General features: G+C 44.4%; 1 protein-coding gene across 1 annotated transcript in view; it reads right to left on the bottom strand.

Moving 5' to 3' along the window:
- LOC129701769 (rho GTPase-activating protein 26-like) overlaps positions 1–22,931 on the bottom strand; it is a 140,573-nt gene that overhangs the window by 79,591 nt on the left and 38,051 nt on the right. The window contains 7 exon segments of the mRNA XM_055643194.1: positions 3,579–3,683; positions 4,180–4,290; positions 5,512–5,559; positions 5,562–5,615; positions 6,950–7,021; positions 11,928–11,989; positions 17,195–17,290. Of these exon segments, the coding sequence (XP_055499169.1) occupies positions 3,579–3,683; positions 4,180–4,290; positions 5,512–5,559; positions 5,562–5,615; positions 6,950–7,021; positions 11,928–11,989; positions 17,195–17,290 (548 nt within the window).

Below are 22,931 nucleotides of genomic sequence, written 5' to 3'. Positions count from 1 at the left end.
GACTCTGAAGTTGAAGCTTGCCGCTACCCCGACTTTGAAATTTTTCGACCTGCACCGACCCATTATCCTCACTTGCGATGCCTCCAAGTTTGGTCTCGGTGCCGCTTGTCTGCAGCTCTATGACGGCCTTCAGCTGCCCGTCTCCTACGCTTCTCGCACCATGACCCCTGCCGAGCAGCGCTACGCCCAGATTGAAAAAGAACTGCTTGCCGTGGTCTTCGCTTGCTCCAAGTTTAAAGACTACATCCTCGGCAACTCTTTCACCATCGAGACTGACCACCAGCCGTTGGTGACAATCCTGAACAAACCTATCCATGTTGCTTCTTCCCGGTTGCAGCGCATGATGCTGCAGCTCCAGCGTTTCACGTTCCAGATCGTCTACCGTAAGGGCAAAGACATGTTTGTAGCTGACACCCTTTCTCGTGCTCCGCTGCCTTCCGTTGTCCGCCACCCGTACGAATCCTCCGACCTTCTGGTACTAAACGTCAACATTGTTCCTTCACAGCAGATGCAGTCCCTGGTGCAACACACTGCTGATGATCCTGCCCTGCAACAACTTGCGGACGTTATCCGCCGTGGTTGGCCTGACCGTCGCTCCGAACTGCCTGCTGGCGCTGTACCTTATTTCCTCGTTCGCGATGAACTGGTGCTTCACGCCGGCGTGGTGGTAAAGGGTCACAAAGTCGTGGTGCCTGCCGCACTGCGGGATCATTACTTCCAGACTGCTCACAGCGGCCACCCTGGGGTGGAAGCCACTCTATCCCATGCCCAGAGCCAATTCTACTGGCCAGGTATGGCTCAGGACATCCGTGACAGGGTCTCCGCCTGCGCTGCCTGCAACACCCTGCACCCCCATCAGCAGCGCCAGCCTCTCCTGCAGCCGCCGGCTCCAGAGCTCCCATGGATGGCCGTTGCCACCGACCTCTTTGAGTGGCGCGGAAAGCATTTCCTGGTCCTGGTGGACTCCTATTCCAGCTGGTTCGAGGTCGACCAGCTGACCTCCATCACCTCTGCCGCTGTCATCGGGAAGCTTCGCCGCCACTTCTCCACCTTCGGCTCCCCGGTGTCCCTCCGGTCCGACAACGGCAGCCAATTCTCCAGCGACGAGTTTAAAACCTTTGCTGCCCGTTGGAACTATCACCACATTACCAGCAGCCCCGAGTATCCTCAGAGCAACGGACTTGCTGAGCGGGCCGTACGTAGCGCCAAGGAGCTGCTGGAACACTGCCGCCTGTTCCGTGCTGATTTCCACCTTGCCCTGCTTAACCTCCGCAACATTTCCCGCGACCCCGCGCTCGGTTCCCCTGCCCAGCGCCTTATGTCTCGCACCACCAGACCTCCCCTGCTGGTCTCCCAGCAGTCCCTCAAGCCCTCAGTACAAAATCCTGCCACTGTCACTGAGCGCATTGTCAAAAAACAGGTGACCCAGAAGCGCTCCTTCGACAAATCCGCCCGGCTACTTCCACGTCTGTTCCTGGGGCAGGTTGTCCGAATGCAATCCCCCACTGGCCACTACCGCCTGGCCGTCGTAGTCGGCGACGCCGGTTCTCCGCGCTCCTACTTCGTCGACCACGAGGGGGCTATCTACCGTCGCTCCCGCCAGCACCTACTCCTTGTGAATGAGCCCGCTCCGCCTCCCGCGGATCCTTCTCACCCCCCCATCTCTTCTCGACCTCCCGTTGTCCCTCACGCCCCGGCAACACTTCGCATGCCACGCACCCTACCTTCACAACTGTCCGCCCGTTCCCCTGCCTCGCCTGTCAAGCCAGCATCGCCCGCAAAACCTACCTCGCCTGCCAAGCCTCTTTCTCCGCCCGCAGCCCCGCGTTCTCCTCCGCCCGCCTCTCCTGCCCATCCCCCGGCTGCTGTCCCTTCTGTTCCCGACGATGAGGAGGAGGGCGGTTTACACACCCGCTCTGGCCGGCTGGTCAGGTCGCCTGTCCGCTACGGGGAACTCGCATAGTGTTGTACTGTTGCCGGTGCGGTTGGTGTTCGTAGCGTATGAGCCGTGGTCACTCTGTATAGTACCTGCCATGCTTTTGTTTCCAAGAGGAAGGATGTAGATCAGTGCATGTTCCTTTAACCATAGTGACCTCCCGTATTACTAACCACTCCCCATTGTCTCCAGTATAATTGTAGTGTCCCCACCTCTAGCTCGCTCTCTAGCTCCAGTGATGACCACGGACAGCTACAGCATAGTGCCAAAGAGTTACTTTAATAAACAGTTACAGTAAAAGACTTGTGTGTGCAGTAAGTCATTTTACAATTAGTCAATATCTTTCTGCTTTCAATGGACAAAACAAGTTAACAGCTATTAAACAAAGATGAACTAGTTTTAACCAAGGGTAAGATGCAGTAAATATAGTTTCAGAAAAGGAATATCATGCCATTGTAATTTGTTTGATTCCATTAAAAAAAATGTAAAGATCCTGTTACAATGTATATTTAAACCCATAAGAGGCATTTCATTTCAAAAGACTATTGCAAAGCACAAAGCAACAAGGCTTCAGCATAGAACTTGTAATTGAATTCATGGAATACAACAACATTTTCATTAGAAGTTAAGGCTGGGTGCAATTACAATACTGAGTGATAGTCAGCACTGGAACCTTTGCTGTTTCAAGATTTCCAACTATAACTTAAAGTAAGAAATGAGGAGCAAACTAGCCAAGCTGTTCATACAGAGAGTTGTGTCTGTGGAATTCTCTGCCTCAAAGGGCTGTGGAGGCCGGTTCTTTGGATACTTTTAAGGGAGAGCTAGATAGGGCTCTTGAAGATAGCAGAGTCAGGGGATATGGGAAGCAGGCAGGAACTGGTTACTGATGTGGATGATCAGCCATGATCACATTGTATGGCGGTGCTGTCTTGAAGGGCCAAATGTCCTGCACCTATTATCTGCTGTCTATTGTTAAAGCCAAATTAAACAGGTCAATACAATCAAGGGAGAGAGGGCAGCAATTACAACAAAAGTTAATTATAAAAATATAAGACAGCAATACAATAAACAAAGTGAAATTTAATACTGACAAAACAAATACTGAACACACATATAAAGAAAAAAAAACGGTGCTACAGATGGTGTTCAAATATTTAAGTAGGGTTGAAAAGGTTAAGGACTAAGAGAAAAGTTGCCTGAAGTCAACTGTTAACTTGTCAGTAATGAGAAAAGATGTTTTGTTGTAACATGTAAAACGAAATGGCATCCAGCAAGATTTTCAGTCACGTGAGAATTGCATTGCACTTTGTGAAGTCATTCTGCTTCACATGCAACAGTTTAGTCTTTTCTCCCTATAGCTGGCAAAATGCCTCCAAAAGCACGAATAACCTTTTTTTACTCCTGCACTGAAAAATCTTGTATCATGTGAAAGATTAAAGGATATGTTGATTTCTTCCTACTTTATTTACCAAGCAACCCCAAGTGATATGTGGAGCATTCTTCTCCATTGTTTTATTTGTTGCAAAAGCTATTTAATCATTTGAACCGTTCATATGAATGGAGATATAATTATTGTATGTAAAAACAAAGTAAACATTTCTTCCAACTCTTATGTGGTCAGGGTAAATGTGCCTCTACTTACGTTTTGAATGCTGATCTGAAGCTGCGTTTTAAAATGTCCAAAGTCTTTTGCCAGTTCATAACCATGATGATAAAATGTAAAGAGTCCTTGTAAGAATGCAAGCAACTATAAAAGAAAAATTACAAAATATTTCAGTGTCATAAAAATGTAATGTTCGTTATCATCTACCTCTTACTTGGGAGCCTTAGTAACCAGTCAGCCACATTTGACAGTGTGCTGCCATTTCACTGACTCATTAACTGAGGCACACATGCCTAAAAGCTTAATTGGAATAAAAACTTAAATGTAATTACCAAGATTGAACAAACCATTGGATTCTCAATGGCTAGATTTGATTTTTGCACAATTCCTAATTAGGAATCTCAAAGCAATAAAAGTAGATAAATGTTTGGTCCATGTAAGACATTTGCTGTGAAAAATGTGGATAAACAAAGAGCAAATTAATGGGAATTGAAATACAGCTATTAAGCTAGTATTCAAATGTGGAGCACTCATTATAATCAAATAATTAGAGAATTAGCAGCCTAAAGCACAGTCATTTAAGATATATCAAATCTCGACTAAGTGCTGTGATGCAGTTTGATTTGAAATGTTCACCTACTGGTTCCACAAACTCAAACATCTTTCGCTCTTGGACCTCATGAACTTTCAATACATATTCCAGTGACACTTCGTAGAAACGTTGATGGACGACATCTACTTGACTGTCTGCCTATAAGAGAAACTCTTTACAGAAACCAAAATAGCATTCAACGTATGAAAATCATACAAATTTAGCTCCAATAGTAAATAATAGTGCTATACATAAAATAATAATTTGTTTCCAAATACGTCAATCCATCGTTTAAAAAAAGAAAAAAGACCTGTCTTTCTCAATTTAACACCATTCAAGATAAAGTTGCAGCATCTACCAACAGAGACGGAATGGGTGCATAAGCGAGGCAAATCATGCCTGAAGGAGAATTGCTGTACGGCTGATAACAGTATCTATGATCGTTGTCTGCATAGGTTTCCCGAATATCAAGAACATGTACAATGAAATAGGAGCAGAAGTAGGCCATCTGGACTCTCAAGCCTACCTTATTATCCTGTATGATTATGACTGATCGACCTCAAGCATCTTCTGTGTCAGTTCCACTTAGTGCAATTCAACGATCTTTCAAAAAATCACCTCTCTCTTTTTAAACACTTCCAATCTTCTACAAGCCCAAGTCATAATTTATAACTCTTGTCTTTTACAGCTTGCCTACGCCGACCAAGGTACCTACCTGAGCAAGCCCCATTTGTCTGTTTGGCCAGACCCTGCTAACTCTTTCTTGTCCAAAGGCTTTAAACAAATAATACTATATAAAGGACAACGGACAAAGGACAAAGGACATTTATTTGTCACATACACCAATTGGTGTAGTAAAATGTGTCTTGCCACGCAGCACACAGATAAAGATAAGACACAACATTAAAGAATTGAACAATAAACATAAAAAACATCCCCCCACAATGGTTTCCATTATGAGGGAAGGCACAAAGTCCAGTCCCCATCCACTTGTCCACCCATAGTCGGGCCTATTTAGGCCTCATAAACTTGAAAAATATTATCAACGAATAATACTATATGCTCATAAACTTCTTGTTTGCAGGCACAGTGAGCATGAGAAATGGATTTTTCAAAATCATATTATTTCTTTGGTATGGAGCGTATTAATCACAAAATATTCACGTTGCATAAAGTCTCCCTTTGTTTGGTAAAAGAACTGGACCGTGGATGATAGGTTTTTTGGAACAGACACATGGATCAGTTACAATTAACAGATAAAAAAGGGTCATTAGTAATGAAACTAATTAAGTGGTTTACAGCATTAAACTAGGTTGAAGATGAAAAATATAATGTTGAGAAAATTGTAATTCAGTGCAGATATAGGTACACAATAATTACCTCCTGAAGATGAGAATCCTTTTTCTTGGATGATAGATTTAAATGTTTTTTTCCAGTACACTGCAGTACTTTTCTGTTTCCTTATCATATTTCTTTTTTGCCTCCTACAGAATGGAAAGATGAGCAAAAAACATTTCAATTTACCAGCTGGATCCTACAAATAATCAGGCAAGAGAGTTCAGTTCATGCTTTTCACATGGAAAGAGATTAAGAGGTGATTTGATATGGTAGTTCAAAAACATCTGAATGAAATGGCCAGGGTACACAGAAATGGATGATTTCCAGAAGTTATAAACAACACAACAGGGGAAATTGCTATAAGTTTCAAGTCAGAATACATGTAAAAATAGGTGTTCAAGAAGGAACTGCAGATGCTGGAAGATCGAAGGTACACAAAAATGCTGGAGAAACTCAGTGGTTGCAGCAGCATCTATGGAGCGAAGGAAATAGGCGACGTTTTGGGCCGAAACCCTTCTTCGAAAAAGGGTTTCGGCCCGAAACGTCGCCTATTTCCTTCGCTCCATAGATGCTGCTGCACCCGCTGAGTTTCTCCAGCATTTTTGTGTACCTTACATGTAAAAATATGTTTTTTTATTTACACTGGGTTACGAAGTTGCTGAAAACCTATAAAAATGTTGGTTGCTTAAGCAGAATCCTTTTCAAGTTTGAATAGATTAACTAAGTCTTCACACTTTAACTTCAGGCAGCAATGATTGAGGCCATTCCAGGAGGAATTCCAGGAATGGCATGTAGTGAAAGTTTAGCTGGGAGCAAGGGAATCGCAGCGATACAGTGGCAGCAAGTAGGAAGCCCAATCACTACTCATTAATTAAATGGTATGTACAAAGTTTCTGTAGAAGTTTTACGCTGATCCAGCAAAACTTTGTTAAAATTGAATTGAAATTGAACAGCCATATTGTCAAATGGAGTGTTTAATGTCAAAAATATTCATACATATTAATACCTTTCCTATAATTATAACCCTAATGAATCAGAAAGATTTATTGTCTGCAGCCAAAAACCATTTCAAAGAAAGACTGCCCGGCAAATTTTATACCAAGAAAATCAATCACAATGAAGCTACTTATTTCTCATTTAATAATATTTACAGCTACCATAAACAAGGCAAATATAAACTGACAATACTGTTGACAATGCTTTTATTTAGCCTAAATATGTAACACAATAACTGGATTTAGGACACCGATTAAGCTCTAAAGAGATTCAGCTGCAACGTGTCATTTGGCAACCTGATAAGAAAGTGAACAAACTTGCCAGAGGACGTGACCAATGGAAGTGCACGTCTTACAAGCCAATCTCAATTATATTTGGAGTAGAGGTTTTGGAAGTAAAAAGAGAATGAAAAAGGAGAAGTGCACAACAAATTGGGAAAGTGGAAGGAGAAGGAAGAAACAAAGTCAAAAATTGGGCAAATTACTTTTGAGGCTCCAATCTGTTCCTTCCGAAATCTTTCCAATGGACTGATGAGGACATCACCCGCATTCTCAATCTGATATGAAAATAAATCAACATTAGAAATGGAAATTTAAAAAAGAGAGAAACTTAACATGAGTATGTGAAAAATTTCCTTTCCCTAATATATCTATCAATATATCTATCTAAATACTATTATAAGTCTCGTCCTTTGTGTGTGTGTGTGTGTGATTGTATTTTCGCCAAAACTGTACATGGTAGCGCTAACATTTTTGCAGAACCTTAGATTTTTTCCGTCATGGATATAATAAGTTTCCTTCAGATTTGATGTTATATTTCACAAGTTATTGGTATTTAAAGGTTTAAAAAAAACAATGGGGATGGGAGAAGAAATATTATTTTAATGAGAGAGGAAGTGTCTATGAACGTAGGAGAGGGGAGGGGAGGGAGAGGTGACAGGGAAACAATGGTATCAGCAGTTTCAAGGGGAGTAAGGAGAGATTGAGATTTTTGCTCCCCCCTCCCCCACCCCACCCCATGTGGGAAGGTTAGATTGGCTCAAGGGAGTGCTGACGCCGAGTCTATTCATTGGTTCCGGGAAGTGCCGATTGCCCCCCCCCCCCCCACCACCATGTGGGAAAGATTGATTGATTTGGGGGAAATGGTGAAAGGTGGAAACGGTTGCATTGGGGAAATGGGTGAGTGGTGGAATATTGCGTTGGGGAAACGGGGTCCAACGGGTCAGGGGGATAGGGAGGGGAGAGGGGTTATGGAGGGTGGGAGGGAGTGACTGAGTTTAGCGAGTGACTGAGAGTAGAGAGTGACTGAGGGTAGGGGAAAGGAGAGGGAGGGAGAGGGAGGGAGAGGTGAAGGATGGAGTGGAGGAGGGGAGGAGGCAAGGGGAAAGAAGGAGGGTGAAGAGGAGGGGGAGTAAGTGTTGGGGATGAGGGGAAATGAGCCGTGCCTGCGCAGTTGGGGGCTATGGGTGAGTGGTGGAAAATTGCGTTGGGGGAACGGGTAGTGTTGGGGGAACCGGAGGGTGGTGGAATAATGCATTGGGGAACGGGTTGCAATGGGGGACCAGGCCTCCCATGTGACAGGGACCCAATGGGTCCCACTTAGTCTAGTGTTTACTTAAAGCTGGTGCAAATACATTCACAGCACTTGTTTCTGACGTTAAGCTTTGAAAACTGATCAAAAGCAAAACATTTTTCCCAGCTTTCTGAAATCAAAGATCAAAGACATTCCAAATTCAAGTTCAAGTTCAAATGTATTTGTCACATGCACCATAAGGTGCAGTGAAATATAATTTACCATGCAGCGTTACAATTAAAAAAGGACACAATCTATACATAACTAAAACTCTGATATTGATATCTTCCAGTTTGGCGCTTTCTATTTGTGCAAAAACGGTTTGCGATAGCGCTACGGTTTTCATACAGTTCACTCACTGTTCTCCTATGCTGCGTCGCCAAGTTTCATTCCGTTTGGTTGAATGTCGTAAAAGTTAGCGAGGTTTAAAAATCTTAATAACCGCGCGTGCGCAGATCGATCTCTTCTCCTGCCAGCGACGCCGCGTGGCAGGAGAAGAGATCTCTTTTCACGTCACTTTTCACGTCACTCCCTAGGATGGTCCGCCCCTTCCTGCGCCATCGCAAAGGTTTCCAATCGGACTTCCAGAGGGACCCCAAGCAGCACCGCCCCAAACAGCCCCGCCTCAAGCAGCAGCCCCGCCCCCATGGTGAAGTAGTGGAGCCGCCACCCGAGGAGCTAGTGGGGAGGGTGGTGCCACGAGCCGAGCCCGGGGGCTGGGCCTGAGCTGGAACCAAGGACGAGCTTGGGTCCGAGGTCAGGGACGAGCCCGGAGATGAATTCGGGGCCTGGACTGGACCCCAGGCGGCAGCCGAGTTGAGAATGGAGTCGGGCCCAAGCCAAGGGCCTGGGTCAAGACGTATCAGCGCCTCGGGGGCCGCTCATCCGCCACCATTCTGCAGCACAGCCTCTGTTTCCTGCTCTGCGGGCAGCTCTGGCTCGGCCGCCTACCACCCTGCCCCCTGCCCCCTCCGTTGAGGCCCATGTCCATGAGTGCTTTGGCCGCCTACAGCCAGGGCCGGGTGAAGTACAAGAACCAGGCCCTGGCGCTGCTCCATAACCTGGGAGGTGCTGGGGCAGGGAATGGGAGTGAGGGGGGGAGAATGCAGGAAATGGGGAGGAGGGAGATGGGGTAGTAGAAGGAGATGGGGGGTGGGGGCAGCGCGGAGCCCTGCTGTCTACTTGTTGGTGAAGGACACCGTGGGTCCCGCGCTCCAGCGGCTCCTGCCCGCGGGTGTGGACACTGGGAGCGGCCCTAACACACTGCAGCGTTACACGGAAAGAGGGAGCGCCGCAGCCCGACACACAGCACGGGGGCGGGGGGGAGAGGAGACAGTGGAGGGAGGGAAGGGAGAGTAGAGGGGAGAGAGGGATGAGGGAGGGAGGGGGGAGAGAGACAGGGAAGAGGGAGGGGAGGGGGGCAGAGGAGTGGTGGAGTGCAGGATAGTAGGGAGGGAAGGGGTCCAGGGTGATGGGCAAGGTGGGGGGGGGGGGGGGGGGGTAGAGGGGAGGGGGAGGGGGGGGGGGAGTGGATTTGATGGAAGGGGGATAGGCATGGGTGGTGGAATATTGCGTTGGAGGAATGGGTTGCGTTGGGGGAACAGGTGAGTGGTAGAATATTGCGTTGGGGAATGGGCTGCGTTGGGGGACCAGGCCTCCCATGTGACAGGGACCCAACGGGTCACACTTAGTCTAGTACACAACATTATTCAACACAGCATTCTTCTCTGTGGTGGAAGGCAATACAGTTCAGACAGTCCTCCTCCTCCCTTGTTCACCCGTTGTACGGACGGCCCTGACCCTCCGTAGTTGCTGCTACAAAACGGCCCGATGTTCAAGCCCTCTGGTCAGGATGGTCAGAACGCCGAAGGCGGAATAGGTCGAGCACACCCCACGGCCCTGAGCTCCCACATCGGCCAACTCTTTAGCGGAGACCAGATGTTGTAGGCGATCGCCCACTCCACGATGAAAGGTTTGCTCCACGCCTGCTACCAGAAGCTCCACAGACCGAGGCTCCAAGATGTTGTAGGCCGTAAGCCAGTGGTCGGAGCGCTTCTCCAATAACTCCCGGCAATGTTACTGTCCCTGCTGCGCCGCTGCTGAAGCTCTGGGCCCGACTCGAGAAAGGACGCACTAAACCAGCTGTAAGGCCGTGAGGAGGGGGGGCGAAGAAGCAACAAGGAAAACAGTTCCATCCTCCCCCACCACCCCCCACACAGGACATACAGAGAAACTCTAAAACATACTTTTGGACATACTAAAAAAAACAAAAAGAGTCAAAACAACGAACCTGCTGCAGAGGAGGCAGCTGACTCGCAGCTCAGATATAGCAATGTACTTCTACATTTATTTTTCAGGACTCAATCCTTTTTCACAGATCAGACCTACGATAAACTTTTATTCATAGCTTTAAGAAGTAGAATCAAGTAGTTAAATTTCTCTTGCAACCTGAATTACATTGGCAATCTGCATTTCTTGCCCTTCCTTGGCTGCTTCGGAGGAAGTTGCCACCCTTCTCCTTCAACCATTATGATTCCAATTAATAAAAATATGGGCTCTATTGAATCTGATGTCCATTTAATCTAGCCAGCTCCCTTTCTAGATGGGCCATGTTAGTTCATTATACTTGTGTAACATCTAAGGGTATTTCAAACAGTTATATGTCAGTATTAATACAGAAAGCACAAGCAACGCCTAGAAATTCTATCATATAGCCTAGTGTGCTAGATGATAGAATATTATCAAAAGTTTAATCAGTACACTGGTACTGATTGGACTTTTCAAAGTCTTGGTTCAGACCCTCCAATCATATGATGCATAGTCAAATAGTATGCAATGCTAATGTCACTTAGACAACACAGTTATGACACAAAACCTCCAAATGGACAGACTTGAAAGACTCCAGTAACCTTTAACTGCAAAGCCTGCTTTAGCATTACTTAAATGATACCCCACCTTACTTATGCCATTGATAAACACAAAGTGCTGGAGTCACTGAGCGGGTCAGGCAGCATCTCGGAAGAGAAAGGATGGGTGATGTTTCGGGTCAGGACCCTTCTTCAGACTGAATGTAGGGGAGGAAACTGGAGGCAAAGCAACAAAGCAGGGCTGGTAACAGATGACCAAGGAAGGATGGAGCTCACAATGGCCCATTGTTGACTGGGGAGGAGGTGAGATAACGAAGGGATACACCACATGCCATTTCCTCCAGGTAGATTATTCAGTTTTTCTGAGCAATTTGCTCCCACTACAAAACCCACAGGCTATCCCTTTGATCCATCGCCCAACCAGCCAATCTTCCATTTATCTGATGCCCCCCTCCCCCACCCCACCCCACCATCAATCATCTCCTTGAATGACACCCGCCTGTCCTTTCATGAACAATTCAATTTCTCAGCCATCTTACCCAATGTAATCCTTTCTCTCATATTGCAACTTCCAACACCACCACCAGTTCCACAAGGGCGATTGACCTCATTCACGCTCCACTCTGCACAATGTAGATGGCAGGTGTTCATCAAAGACTATTGCTCCAGGGAGTCATCGCAAAAAAACTGATGTAGCAACCACACCTTCTGGACCCATCCACCCATATAATTGATCCTACATCAAGATAAAACTTAAAATGTGCCTTTTAATGAAAATATTTCAACCTAAATTATTTTAGAGTTCAAGCATATATTTCCAACATATCCAGAAGAGGGCATAATTGCACCAGTAACTCAAATGGAACACTTTTTCCACAATGATCCCTATTCGCCTGTTACTTTAAACATTTAAATAGTATATTTTATATTGCCCTTACAATATTTCATGATTCTATTTCAGCTTTTTTAGTCTCTTTTAAGAATGGACCATAGTTACAAAATACCAATCAAAATACTACTCACCAAACGTCCTCGCTCATCTTCAAGGTTTTTTAGAACGCCCGCAAACTCCTGAAGCGATTTTGCTTTAAGGAAAAGAATAAAGTAGTCAATAAAACTAATGTTTCTCCCCAAACTAACAATGGAATTGAACAATGATTCTGCAAATACAATAGCATGTGTATTTATTGGCATTAATTACATAGTACAGAAAATAAAAGAAAGTGCAGGATCACTTAGATGGCATTCATTCATTTGGTGACTCACTGCACTATTTTCACCTCCCTGCGGTAGAGGAGTGTGCGTTTTGTATTAAGAATATTTTCGACCTGCTAACACTTTCAAAACTCAGAAAGAAAGCAGTACATGGTTCCTCATGTTTAAGAAGGAACTGCAAATGCTGGAAAATCGAAAGGAGACAAAAATGCTGGAGAAACTCAGCGGGTGAGGCAGCATCTATGGAGCGAAGGAAATAGGCAATTTTTTTGGGTCGAGTCCCTTCTTCAGACAGACGAAGGGTCTCGACCCAAAACGCTGCCTATTTCCTTCGGTCCATAGATGCTGCATCACCAGCAGAGTTTCTCCAGCATTTTTGTCCACATGGTTCCTCATTCTGCTTTAAGTGAATGATTGCTGTAAATATCTATATTGATTCAACTTTACTGACAAAACTTTGGTGGTTACAAGCACTTTATTTATTTTGATTTCTGATCTCTACAGTATCAGGATAACATCTCAATAACAAAAATATTTCATGGAAATTAGCTTGCTGTAAATCTGTCCCATTGATGTGCTATGGATGAGAGAGGCAGTGGCACCTTTCAAAAATAATATGCTTAATATTAATATGCTTAAATTCTGGCCATGTTGTTGAGCGGAGTAAATTTATTTCATCCTTTTTCTCTTGAGAATGGAAAGGAAGTTGAATGAATAATAAAAAAATGTCAAAAAACAGTCAAGAAGAAACAACACATTCACAAATTATTTTCTTAAGTAAACAAATGAAACAAAAACCACCTGAAGGAAAACGTGGCCATAGCTCAAGCAAAATGAAGGTAAGAAACAACTAATGTGACTATCATTACTCGCCTTTAAATGACTGATTAGGGATAGTCAATATGGCTTTTTTTTTAAATCAAATCTCACAAATTTGCTTGCGTTTTTTTTAAGAGGAGGACACAATGAAGGCAGTTGACAATGTCCACATGGCTTTCATAAGGTCTTTGACAAGATCTCCACCGTAGACTGGTCTAGAAGGTGAGAATACACAGGTTCAGGTTTATTATTGTCATGTGCAAAGCTGTGTTTTGCATGCTATCCAATCAGATGTGATAACACCAGTGCAAGATAGCAAATTAGATACAAATTTGGCTTGCTGGTAGGAGACAGATGGTGATAGTGGTAGGTAGCTTTTCAAATTGGAGGCCTGTCATGAGTGGCGAGCAACGGGAATTGGTCCTGGCTCCTTTATTGTTCATCGTATGGCTAAGATTGTTTTCCCTAGAGAAAAGGAGGCTGAGAGGTGACGTTATAGAGGACTATAAAATTATGGGGGGCATAGATAGGATAGACAGTCATAGTCTTTTCCCTTGGGTAGGTGTCTAAAACCTGAGGGCATTGATTTAAGGCGAGAGGAAAAAATATTAAGAGGTATCTCAAGTTTTTCCACACAAACTGCCAAAGCAGTTGGAAGAGGCAGATACAATTACAATGTTTAAAATACATTGGGACAAGTACATGGATAGATAAGGTTTAGAGGAATATGGGCCAAATGAAAATAGCCACTAGGTCTAGTTGGGCTGAAGGGTCTGTTCCTGTGCTGTCCGCATCTATGAATCTACTTCTCAGCTATATAGATTGGGTAGATGCACAGAGCCTTTTGGCCAGAGTGGGGGAATCGAGAGCCAGAAGACATAGGTCTGAGGTGTGAGGTGAAGGAGGAAAGATTTCAAAGGAATCTGAGGGGTAAATCTTTCTCACAAAGGGTGGTGGGTGTATGGAACAAGCTGCCAGAGGAGGTAGTTGAGGTATGGACTATCGCAATGTTTAAGAAACAATTAGATAGGTATATGGGTAGAACAGGTTTAGAGGGATGTGTGCCAAATGCAGGCAGATGGAACTAGTGTAGATGGGACGGTACACAAAAATGCTGGAGAAACTCAGCGGGTGCAGCAGCATCTATGAAGCGAAGGAAATAGGCGACGTTTCGAGCCGAAACCCTTCTTCAGACTGATGGGGGGTGGGGGGGAGAAGGAAGGAAAAAGGGAGGAGGAGGAGCCCGAGGGCAGGGGGATGGGAGGAGACAGCTCGAGGGTTAAGGAAGCGGAGGAGACAGCAAGGGCTAGCAAAACTGGGAGAATTCAACGTTCATGCCATCCGGACGCAGGCAACCCAAGCGGAATATGAGGTGCTGTTCCTCCAATTTCCGGTGTTGCTCACTCTGGCAATGGAGGAGACCCAGGACAGAGAGGTCGGATTGGGAATGGGAGGGAGAGTTGAAGTGCTGAGCCACCGGGAGTTCAGGTAGGTTATTGCGGACTGAGCGGAGGTGTTCGGCGAAACGATCGCCCAACCTCCGCTTAGTCTCCCCGATGTAAATCAGCTAACATCTAGAGCAGCGGATGCAGTAGATGAGGTTGGAGGAGATACAGGTGAACCTTTGTCGCACCTGGAACGACTGCTTGAATGGAGTCGAGGGAGGAGGTGAAGGGACAGGTGTTGCATTTCTTGCAGTTGCAACGGAAAGTGCCCGGGGAGGGGGTGGTACGGGAGGGAAGGGAAGAATTGACAAGGGAGTTGCGGAGGGAGCGGTCTTTGCGGAAGGCAGACATAGGGGGAGATGGGAAGATGTGGCGAGTGGTGGGGTCACGTTGGAGGTGGCGGAAATGGCGGAGAATTATTTGTTGTATTTGCCGGCTGGTGGGGTAAAAGGTGAGGACTAGTGTAGATGGGACGTTGGTCAGTGTGGACAAGTTGTGCCGAAGGGCCTGTTTCCACAATGTACCACTTTGTGACTATGAGACATCATTGTTAATGAGAACAACGGAAGATCCGGCATTTGAAAGATGCCCCATTCGGATCAAAGGGAAAGCAAATGCAAAATGTTTCTGCATAATGAACCTTTGAATTTTAACCATGACATTTTCATCCTGTGAACAAATATGTTAACTAACCAAAGCTTCTCAATTTATTACATTTTTGTGGGAGTACAATACTGAATTATGAATGCAGTATCAAAACCAAAGTCCTGAAACATTTAGGAATCATCAATCTCTCAGTCAATTATGAACTATGGCTCTTTCCATTCAAGAAAAGCCATAGCCAGATGGAAAATAAACCCAAATCATTATGCAATTTTTGTTGGAGGAATTACTACTTGGGGAAACAAATTAAAATTTCAAAGCAAGGACGGGAATGCTTGGTGGAGGAGAATAATGAAGATTGCCTTAAGCACTAGTGCTAGTTAAAGATATAATATTTCATGCAAGAGCAAACAGAATGTAGGACTCTGTGAATAGCACCTAACTTAAATGAAGGAGAAAACCACCGAACGAAAAGTACGTAACAAATGAAATGATTGGAGACATGGGGAAATGTTTTATAAACTAACAGATTTATTTCCATCTAAGCACAACAGGCGGAGCAAGCCAATTGTGGATGCAACCTAGTCGTCAAGTGTGGAAGACTGCAGCTCAGCTCCACTAACTAATCAATGTTATGGAGCAAATAGAGGAAGTCTAAGTTTATGAATGAAGGTTCTGGGGAGGGTTGTATCTACTGGTGCAGGAGGTCAAAAAGGCTTTTGGAACATTAGCTTTCATCAGTCAGAGTATGGAGTATAGAAGTTGAATGTTCATGTTGCTGTTACATAAGACGTTGGTGAGGACGCATTTAGAGTATTGTGTTCCGTTCTGGGCACCATCTTATTGGAAAGCTGGAAAGGGTACAGAGAAGATTTATGAGGATGCTGCCTGGGCTTGGGGGACTGAGCTATAGGGAGAGGTTGAGCAGGCTTGGACTATCCCTTGGAGTGCAGGAGGGGTGATCTTTTTGAGGTGCATAAAATCATGAGAGGAATAGATCAGGTAGAAGCAGAATGTCTTGCCCAGAGTAGTTTACTAAGGCAAATACTCATCCAGGACCACAGTAGTGGCTTGAAATTGACCAATAAAAATTTGGATTATGTCTTGAAATAAATCACTTTGTTAAAAGCAACTTTAAAAGGAAAATAGCAGGGACTTTTGCAATATTTAATATACTGCCCTCACTCCCAAACCAATCTTCATGGGATTTTAAAATGATACAGCAATGAAGAAAGAAAGTCAATATATTGAACCTACACTTTCTCCCTAAGTTTCTTACATTTCACTCACATCCTACCAACGTGACTGTCGGAGCTACAAATTGCCAACTTCAGATTGTCTTATGAGCCAGGGTGAGATGGTGACTGGAGGAAAAAGGAAAATGACAAGCTATGTAGCTCACAGGGACAGAATTTATTTTCTTTCAAATCCATTTAAAAATAACATGTAAAAATTAGTCATGCCCTACTTAGTTGTCTCTCCAAGTCATAATTATCAAATATAATTCCAGTGATTCTTCACCACTTTTTCTTCCTAAAATCCCCAACGATATCGAGCATTTTTGCCAAATATCTATTTTCACGCTGAGCACGAGGAGGTTGCCAGGACTCGAGGGCCGGAGCAAGCTAGGACTTTAGTCCTTGGAGACCTGGAGGCTAAGGGGTGATCTTGTAACAGTGTATAAAATCATAAAGGGAATTGATAGGTTAACGCACAGTCTTTTACACAAATAGGGGAATCAAGAAACAGAGGAAATAAGCTTAAAGTAAGATGGAAAAGATTTAATAGGGACCTGAGGGGCAACTTTTTCCACTCAGAGGGTGGTGAGCATATGGAATGAGCTGCCAGAGGAAGTAGTTGAGGCAGATACTATAACAACATTCAAAAGACACTTGGGCAGGTACATGGATAAGAAAGGTTTAGAGGGACATGGGCCAAATGCAGGCATATGGGACTAGTTTATATAAGCCATCCTGGTCAGCAAGGATGAGTTGGGCCGAGGGGCCTGTTTCTACGCCCAATTACTTTATTCACCAAGTACACAAAGTTTTCACCAATCATGCCCCATTTTGACCCTGTTGGTCAACTACCAAAGGTATTTAAGGCAATGTAAATCAAGAACCAGAAAAAGAGGCCACCAATTTGCTTTCATCCCTTTGGTACTTTGTGCAGCTTCCCTGCAGTAAATAGAATATAAATGAAACTCACCTATACAGATCTCATCATCCGTCTCCGCATCTCCAATGCATTGAAACTTAAATTCATTTAATGATTCTGCAAACTTCCTCTTGGCAACAGACAGATCTAAATTCAGAAAACAGAATGTAATGTCAATAGAAATATCTGCAAAAAATGTTTGTTACAGTGTTTTTCGCTTTGGAAATACTATGAGCCACAAGGGTGAGCCTTTATATAACTGGCACCCTAATTATATTCAGTGTATGTGAAGTGCACAATACCATATAAATTAAATTATCACAGCTTTCTATTAAGTCTTCTTTAATAAAGTCATCTGGAATTCTTTAAGTCGAGTGTTCACGGATTCTTTCCTTTCTCTGGGAAGGAACTTTTTACATCTCCATAGAAGATTCTCAGGGTAAATTTAACAGAGAGGAATAAAAATTGACACATTTTTGAAGCTCACCCTCAATGCATCATGAATTTAGCCGCTTCTACTTTAACCATGATAGGCATTCAAATAACTAGTCACAGTGAGTCAAATCCATAATTATATTCAGACATAGAAACATAGAAAATAGGTGCAGGAGTAGGCCATTCGGCCCTTTGAGCTTGCACCGCCATTCAATATGTTCATGGCTGATCATCCAACTCAGTATCCTGTACCTGCCTTTTCTCCATACCCCCTGATCCCTTTAGCCACAAGGGCCACATCTAACTCCCTCTTAAATATAGCCAATGAATTGGCCTCAACTACCTTCTGTGGCAGAGAATTCCAGATTCACCACTCTCTGTGTGAAAAATGGTTTTCTCATCTCGGTCCTAAAAGATTTGCCCCTTATCCTTAAACTGTGACCCCTTGTTCTTGACTTCCCCAACATCGGGAACAGTCTTCCTGCATCTAGCCTGTCCAACCCCTTAAGAATTTTGTAAGTTTCTATAAGATCCCCCCTCAATCTTCTAAATTCTAGCGCGTACAAGCCGAGTCTATCCAGTCTTTCTTCGTATGAAAGTCCTGACATCCCAGGATTCAGTCTGGTGAACCTTCTCTGTACTCCCTCTATGGCAAGAATGTCTTTCCTCAGATTAGGAGACCAAAACTGTACGCAATACTCCAGATGTGGTCTCACCAAGACCATGTACAATTGCAGTAGAACCTCCCTGCTCCTATACTCAAATCTTTTTGCTATGAATGCTAACATATCATTCGCTTTCTTCACTGCCTGCTGCACCTGCATGCCTACTTTCAATGACTGGTGTACCATGACACCCAGGTCTCGTTGCATCTCCCCTTTACCTAATCGGCCACTATTCAGATAATAGTCTACTTTCCTGTTTTTGCCACGAAAGTGGCTATCACAGAAACGAGGCCCCATTTCAGATATTTTGGCAGTGATTCGAATTTTTCGGGGTTTGAGGCACCAAATAAATGTCTGGATCCAGTTGTTAATAACAAAAAATGTTTTACACACCAGTGAATCTGGAGAATTAAGAATGTTTTCCTGGTCCAGCATATCAGGTTCCTTGATAAACCGATTACTTCTTGAAATGGAAATGTATAATTTAAAGACATATGGACATGTACATGAATTGAAAGGTTTTGGAGCAATATGAACCAGCTCAGGTAAGTGGGATGTTTGGTAAGGCAACTGTTGGCATGGACAAGTTGGGCTGAAGTGCCTGTTTCCATGCTGTACAGCTCTATGAATCTATGACTATCATTGCAGATCTATGATCCTTTCTGAACCCACTACCCACTACCTTCTAGATGACTGATTTGATGCCCATTCCAATCCACAATCTTTTCCAGGAATACATTTGCCAGGGGGCTTCCACAACTATCCACACCTGCAGCCTTCTGTTGCCAGCATTGTCACTGCTTAGTCTATCAATCTGGTTCAATGTCAGGTGGCAAACAGAGTAAAAAACAATACAATTAATTCAACAGAATGTCAGCAATAGCATCTCACCTCCAGTTTTTCGTCACTATCAGAGGCATTAACAGCAAAGAAATGCGCTCATGGTATTATTCTTCTGCTACAGAAGAGACATGCTGCTGTGCCATGTGGTAAAGGTAACAAGTTTAGAAGATATTGTCAAAGAAGCCATGTCCCATTACTGCAATGTATCTTATGAATGACACAAACTGAGGGGGAGTAAATATTCAGGGTAGTGTCTGGGGTAGCAGTTATGCAAGCTACTTTGTGCTGGGCAGTGTAATAGCCCTTTTTCACGGGGCGACTTGACGCAAGATGTAGCCAGAGTGGAGTGGTCGTGGTCTAGCACGATATCACACGATATAACGGGGGTAGAGTAAAGAGTTCCCACGGTACTCGGCAATTCTGTCATTTTTGCGAGTGACTTGTCCGTCTCCCGATCTTTCCCGTTAATCGTGAATGAACATCGTGGACTGTAGTGTAGTTAATCAAGTGGCACAAATGATGTTACTTTGTTGTCACACATTATATTGGTTTTTTTCACCCGAGCTCTTTAATGAGCTGAAGAATAATCTGTGTTTTTTTAGACAAATGTTGTTTGGTGCGATGCACCTTCTCTCAATATGTGCAAGAAGTCGTCTTTTTATTTTGTCAAATATGAATAAAGACTGTGTCTCACATTGACCGTGATGATTGTGTTATTTTATGATTACTGAGAGGTGAAACTTTCAGTCTGAAGAAGGCTCTCGACCCGAAACGCCACCCGTTCCTTCTCACCAGAGACGCTGCCTGTCCCGCTGAGTTGCTCCAAGCAACTGGTGTCTATCTTCAAAGGACTGACCAGGACTGCCTCTCTCTCTGCCTCTCTCTCTCTCTCTCTCTCTCCCTGCTTCCCTCTCACACAGGCATGACTGGAGGAACTCAGCGGGACAGGCAGCATTTACAGAGGGAAATGGACAGGCGACCCATTCTTCAGGCTGCCTTATGTCTCTCTCCCCCCCCATCCCCCAACTCCCACCCACACACACGAATGCTGGAGAAACTCAGCGGGTGCAGCGGGGGGCCGAAACGTTGTCTATTTCCTGCGTTCCATAGATGCTGCTGCGCCCGCGGAGTTTCTCCCAGCATTCGCGTGTGTGAGTGGGAGTTGGGGGGGGAGAGAGACATAAGGCAGCCTGAAGAATGGGTCACCTGTCCATTTCCCTTCGTAAATGCTGCCTGGCCCGCGGAGTTCCTCCATTCATGCCTGTGTGAGAGGGAGGGAGGGAGGGAGAGAGAGAGAGAGAGGCACACACAAGGTGGATGCGAAATCTCACCTGCCTGTTTCAGTGACAGACACCCACCGCCAGTAAATGAAGACACCCCCATCTGTCTCCTCTCCCTCGACTCCCCCACCTTTCCCTCCCAACTCCAGTAGAGAGATAGGGCAGCCTGAGGAAAGGCTCGCCTGTCAATTTCCCTCCGTAGATGCTGCCTGGCCCGCGGAGTTCCTCCAGTTAGAAACTGCTTTCAGACAAAAAGAGACACACTGACATTAATGAAATGCTTGTTAGCTAGTTTTATTAGATTTGTATGTAAATAGCAAACTGGCTGGATTCACTCTATCCAACTTCCGGTTTCAAGGTTCGCAGGAGTTCCCACGGTAACTGCAAGAGTTACTACGGATATCGCACTGGCCACTACGTTCATATAATGTTGCAATGCTCAACCACAAGTGTACAAGTCACTCTTGGACAAATTCAAACATGTTTGAATTTTCTCCAGAGTACCCAAGTTACACGAGTACATGCCGTTAGCACCACGGTGGTCCACGAATGCCGTACTGTTACCGCACGAGGTTCCCACGATGTTAAACTCTGGTTACCTCTTGCGTCAAGTCGCCCCGTGAAAAGGGGGTTTAAAGCTTCTCAAATGTTGCTAAGGCTGAACTTATCTGAGCTAGGGAACTGGACTCCATCACATTTCCAGCTTGCAAATACCAGAAAAGCATTGGGGATGCTAAAGGCAAGTCACTTTGAGGATTGGGCATTTGGTCTTAAAAGCCTTCTGCCACTGAGTAAAGGATAGCAGCAGAAGGGAGATGATAGGAATTAAGAAATAATTCTCCAAGAGTGTCTGTTTATAACAAATAAGGGACAGTCAGACTGTAGCAATAATACAATATAAAAAGCACTGAGGCCAAGGGACATCTCTCTGAATGAAGCTTTGAAACCCATGTCAAAGGAATGAAAGCTGAACACATCCAGGTTTCAGAATTTTCAGCACATTGAGACTTAATTTGAAACTCAAGGCTATTCCACTGGAACCAGGAAATTCCACATTTGTGTTAGCCCTTCTTTCTTCTCATCACTACCTTATCTTGCCAGGGAGAAATGCTAATTCACTGGAAGGAATGAATTATGATGTTTAATATTTTACAACGTACTGTATTTCACTCCCAAATAAGAAACAGCCTGAAGTGAAGATGGTTTTTGGTCTATTCATAAGATTCACTAAATAGCTGCCGTGAGCTCCCAAATTTAGCTACAGGACCAAAGATTTCAGTGAACATTTGCCAAGCTCTTATTTATGTGAATGATTAACCTGGTCAGTTCAAAAGACATTACATCTCAGCAGCAGTGCTGAATCAGCTCTTGAGCTAATAAACAATTCAACAGTTCGTAGTAGGTACACTTTAAAAAAAACTACCAAACATAGTCGGCATGGGCAAGTTGGGCTGAAGGACCTGTTTCTGTGCTGTATGATTTTGTGACTCTAACCTGATATTCTAAATGCAAAAACCTCACACAATGTCAGTCTCCAAATTGCTGACATCTGAAATAAGTAGCCGTTTAAAATTATTGGAGGAAATGGATTAATATTTACCCACACAAGTACCCCTTTAATTATATACTGATTGTCTCTACTCATCTGAACAGTTATCACTGTCTGAAGATGGGTCCCGACCCAAAACATCACCCATTCCTTCTCTCCAGAGATGCTGATTGTCCCGCTGAGTTACTCCAGCTTTTTATGTCTATCTTCAGTCTCTACTCATTGACTTCAGTCCACAAGTATGGTTGCTCTCCCACCTATAGAAATTATTCTTAGGGATTCTTTCAAAATGTTCTAATAAGGCCTTTCTTCCTTTTGGTACGATCTCTCACGCACACACTAATATATACATTACATTAAGGTTCTCTAGTACCTAAATTAATCAATTAAAAATGGATGCGTTTCCTTCTTTGTGGTTAACGAGTTGGATGTTCTAAATGTTCCAAGGATCTTTGATAGCATTTTCAGTTTTCCCCTCCAGCATTTGTTTGAGCTGGAGAAAAGAGGAAAAATTGTGGGCACACCACAAGGCACTCTACTACTGCAAATATTGGGCTGCGGTTTCAAAAATTGACCAAGCCAAAAAATATGCAAATAAATATTCAAACCCAAACAGTCCTGCCTCATAAAAGAATTCAAATTACAAATGGCTGAAATACGAAGAGTTTGGCAGCTCTTAGTACTTCCGCCATGGCTCGGTTTCAAGTACTGTTCTTGAATGAGAAGATAGACAAAAATGCTGGAGAAACTCAGCAGATGAGGCAGCATCTATGGAGCGAAGGAAATAGGCAACGTTTCGGGTCGAGACGCTTCTTCAGACTGATGTGAGGGTGGGGGGGCGGGAAGAAGAAAGGAGGAGACGGAGACAGTGGGCTGACAAGGGGAGGAGAAAGCAGGGACAACCTGAAATTAGAGAAGTCAATGTTCATACCGCTGGGGTGCAAACTGCCCAAGCGAAATATGAGGTGCTGCTCCTCCAATTTACAGTGGTCCTCACTCTGGCCATGGAGGAGGCC

This window comes from Leucoraja erinacea, chromosome 11 (genome assembly GCF_028641065.1).
Source record: "Leucoraja erinacea ecotype New England chromosome 11, Leri_hhj_1, whole genome shotgun sequence".
Taxonomy (NCBI): Eukaryota; Metazoa; Chordata; class Chondrichthyes; order Rajiformes; family Rajidae; genus Leucoraja; species Leucoraja erinaceus.
This window is presented reverse-complemented; position numbering and strand designations above follow the sequence as displayed.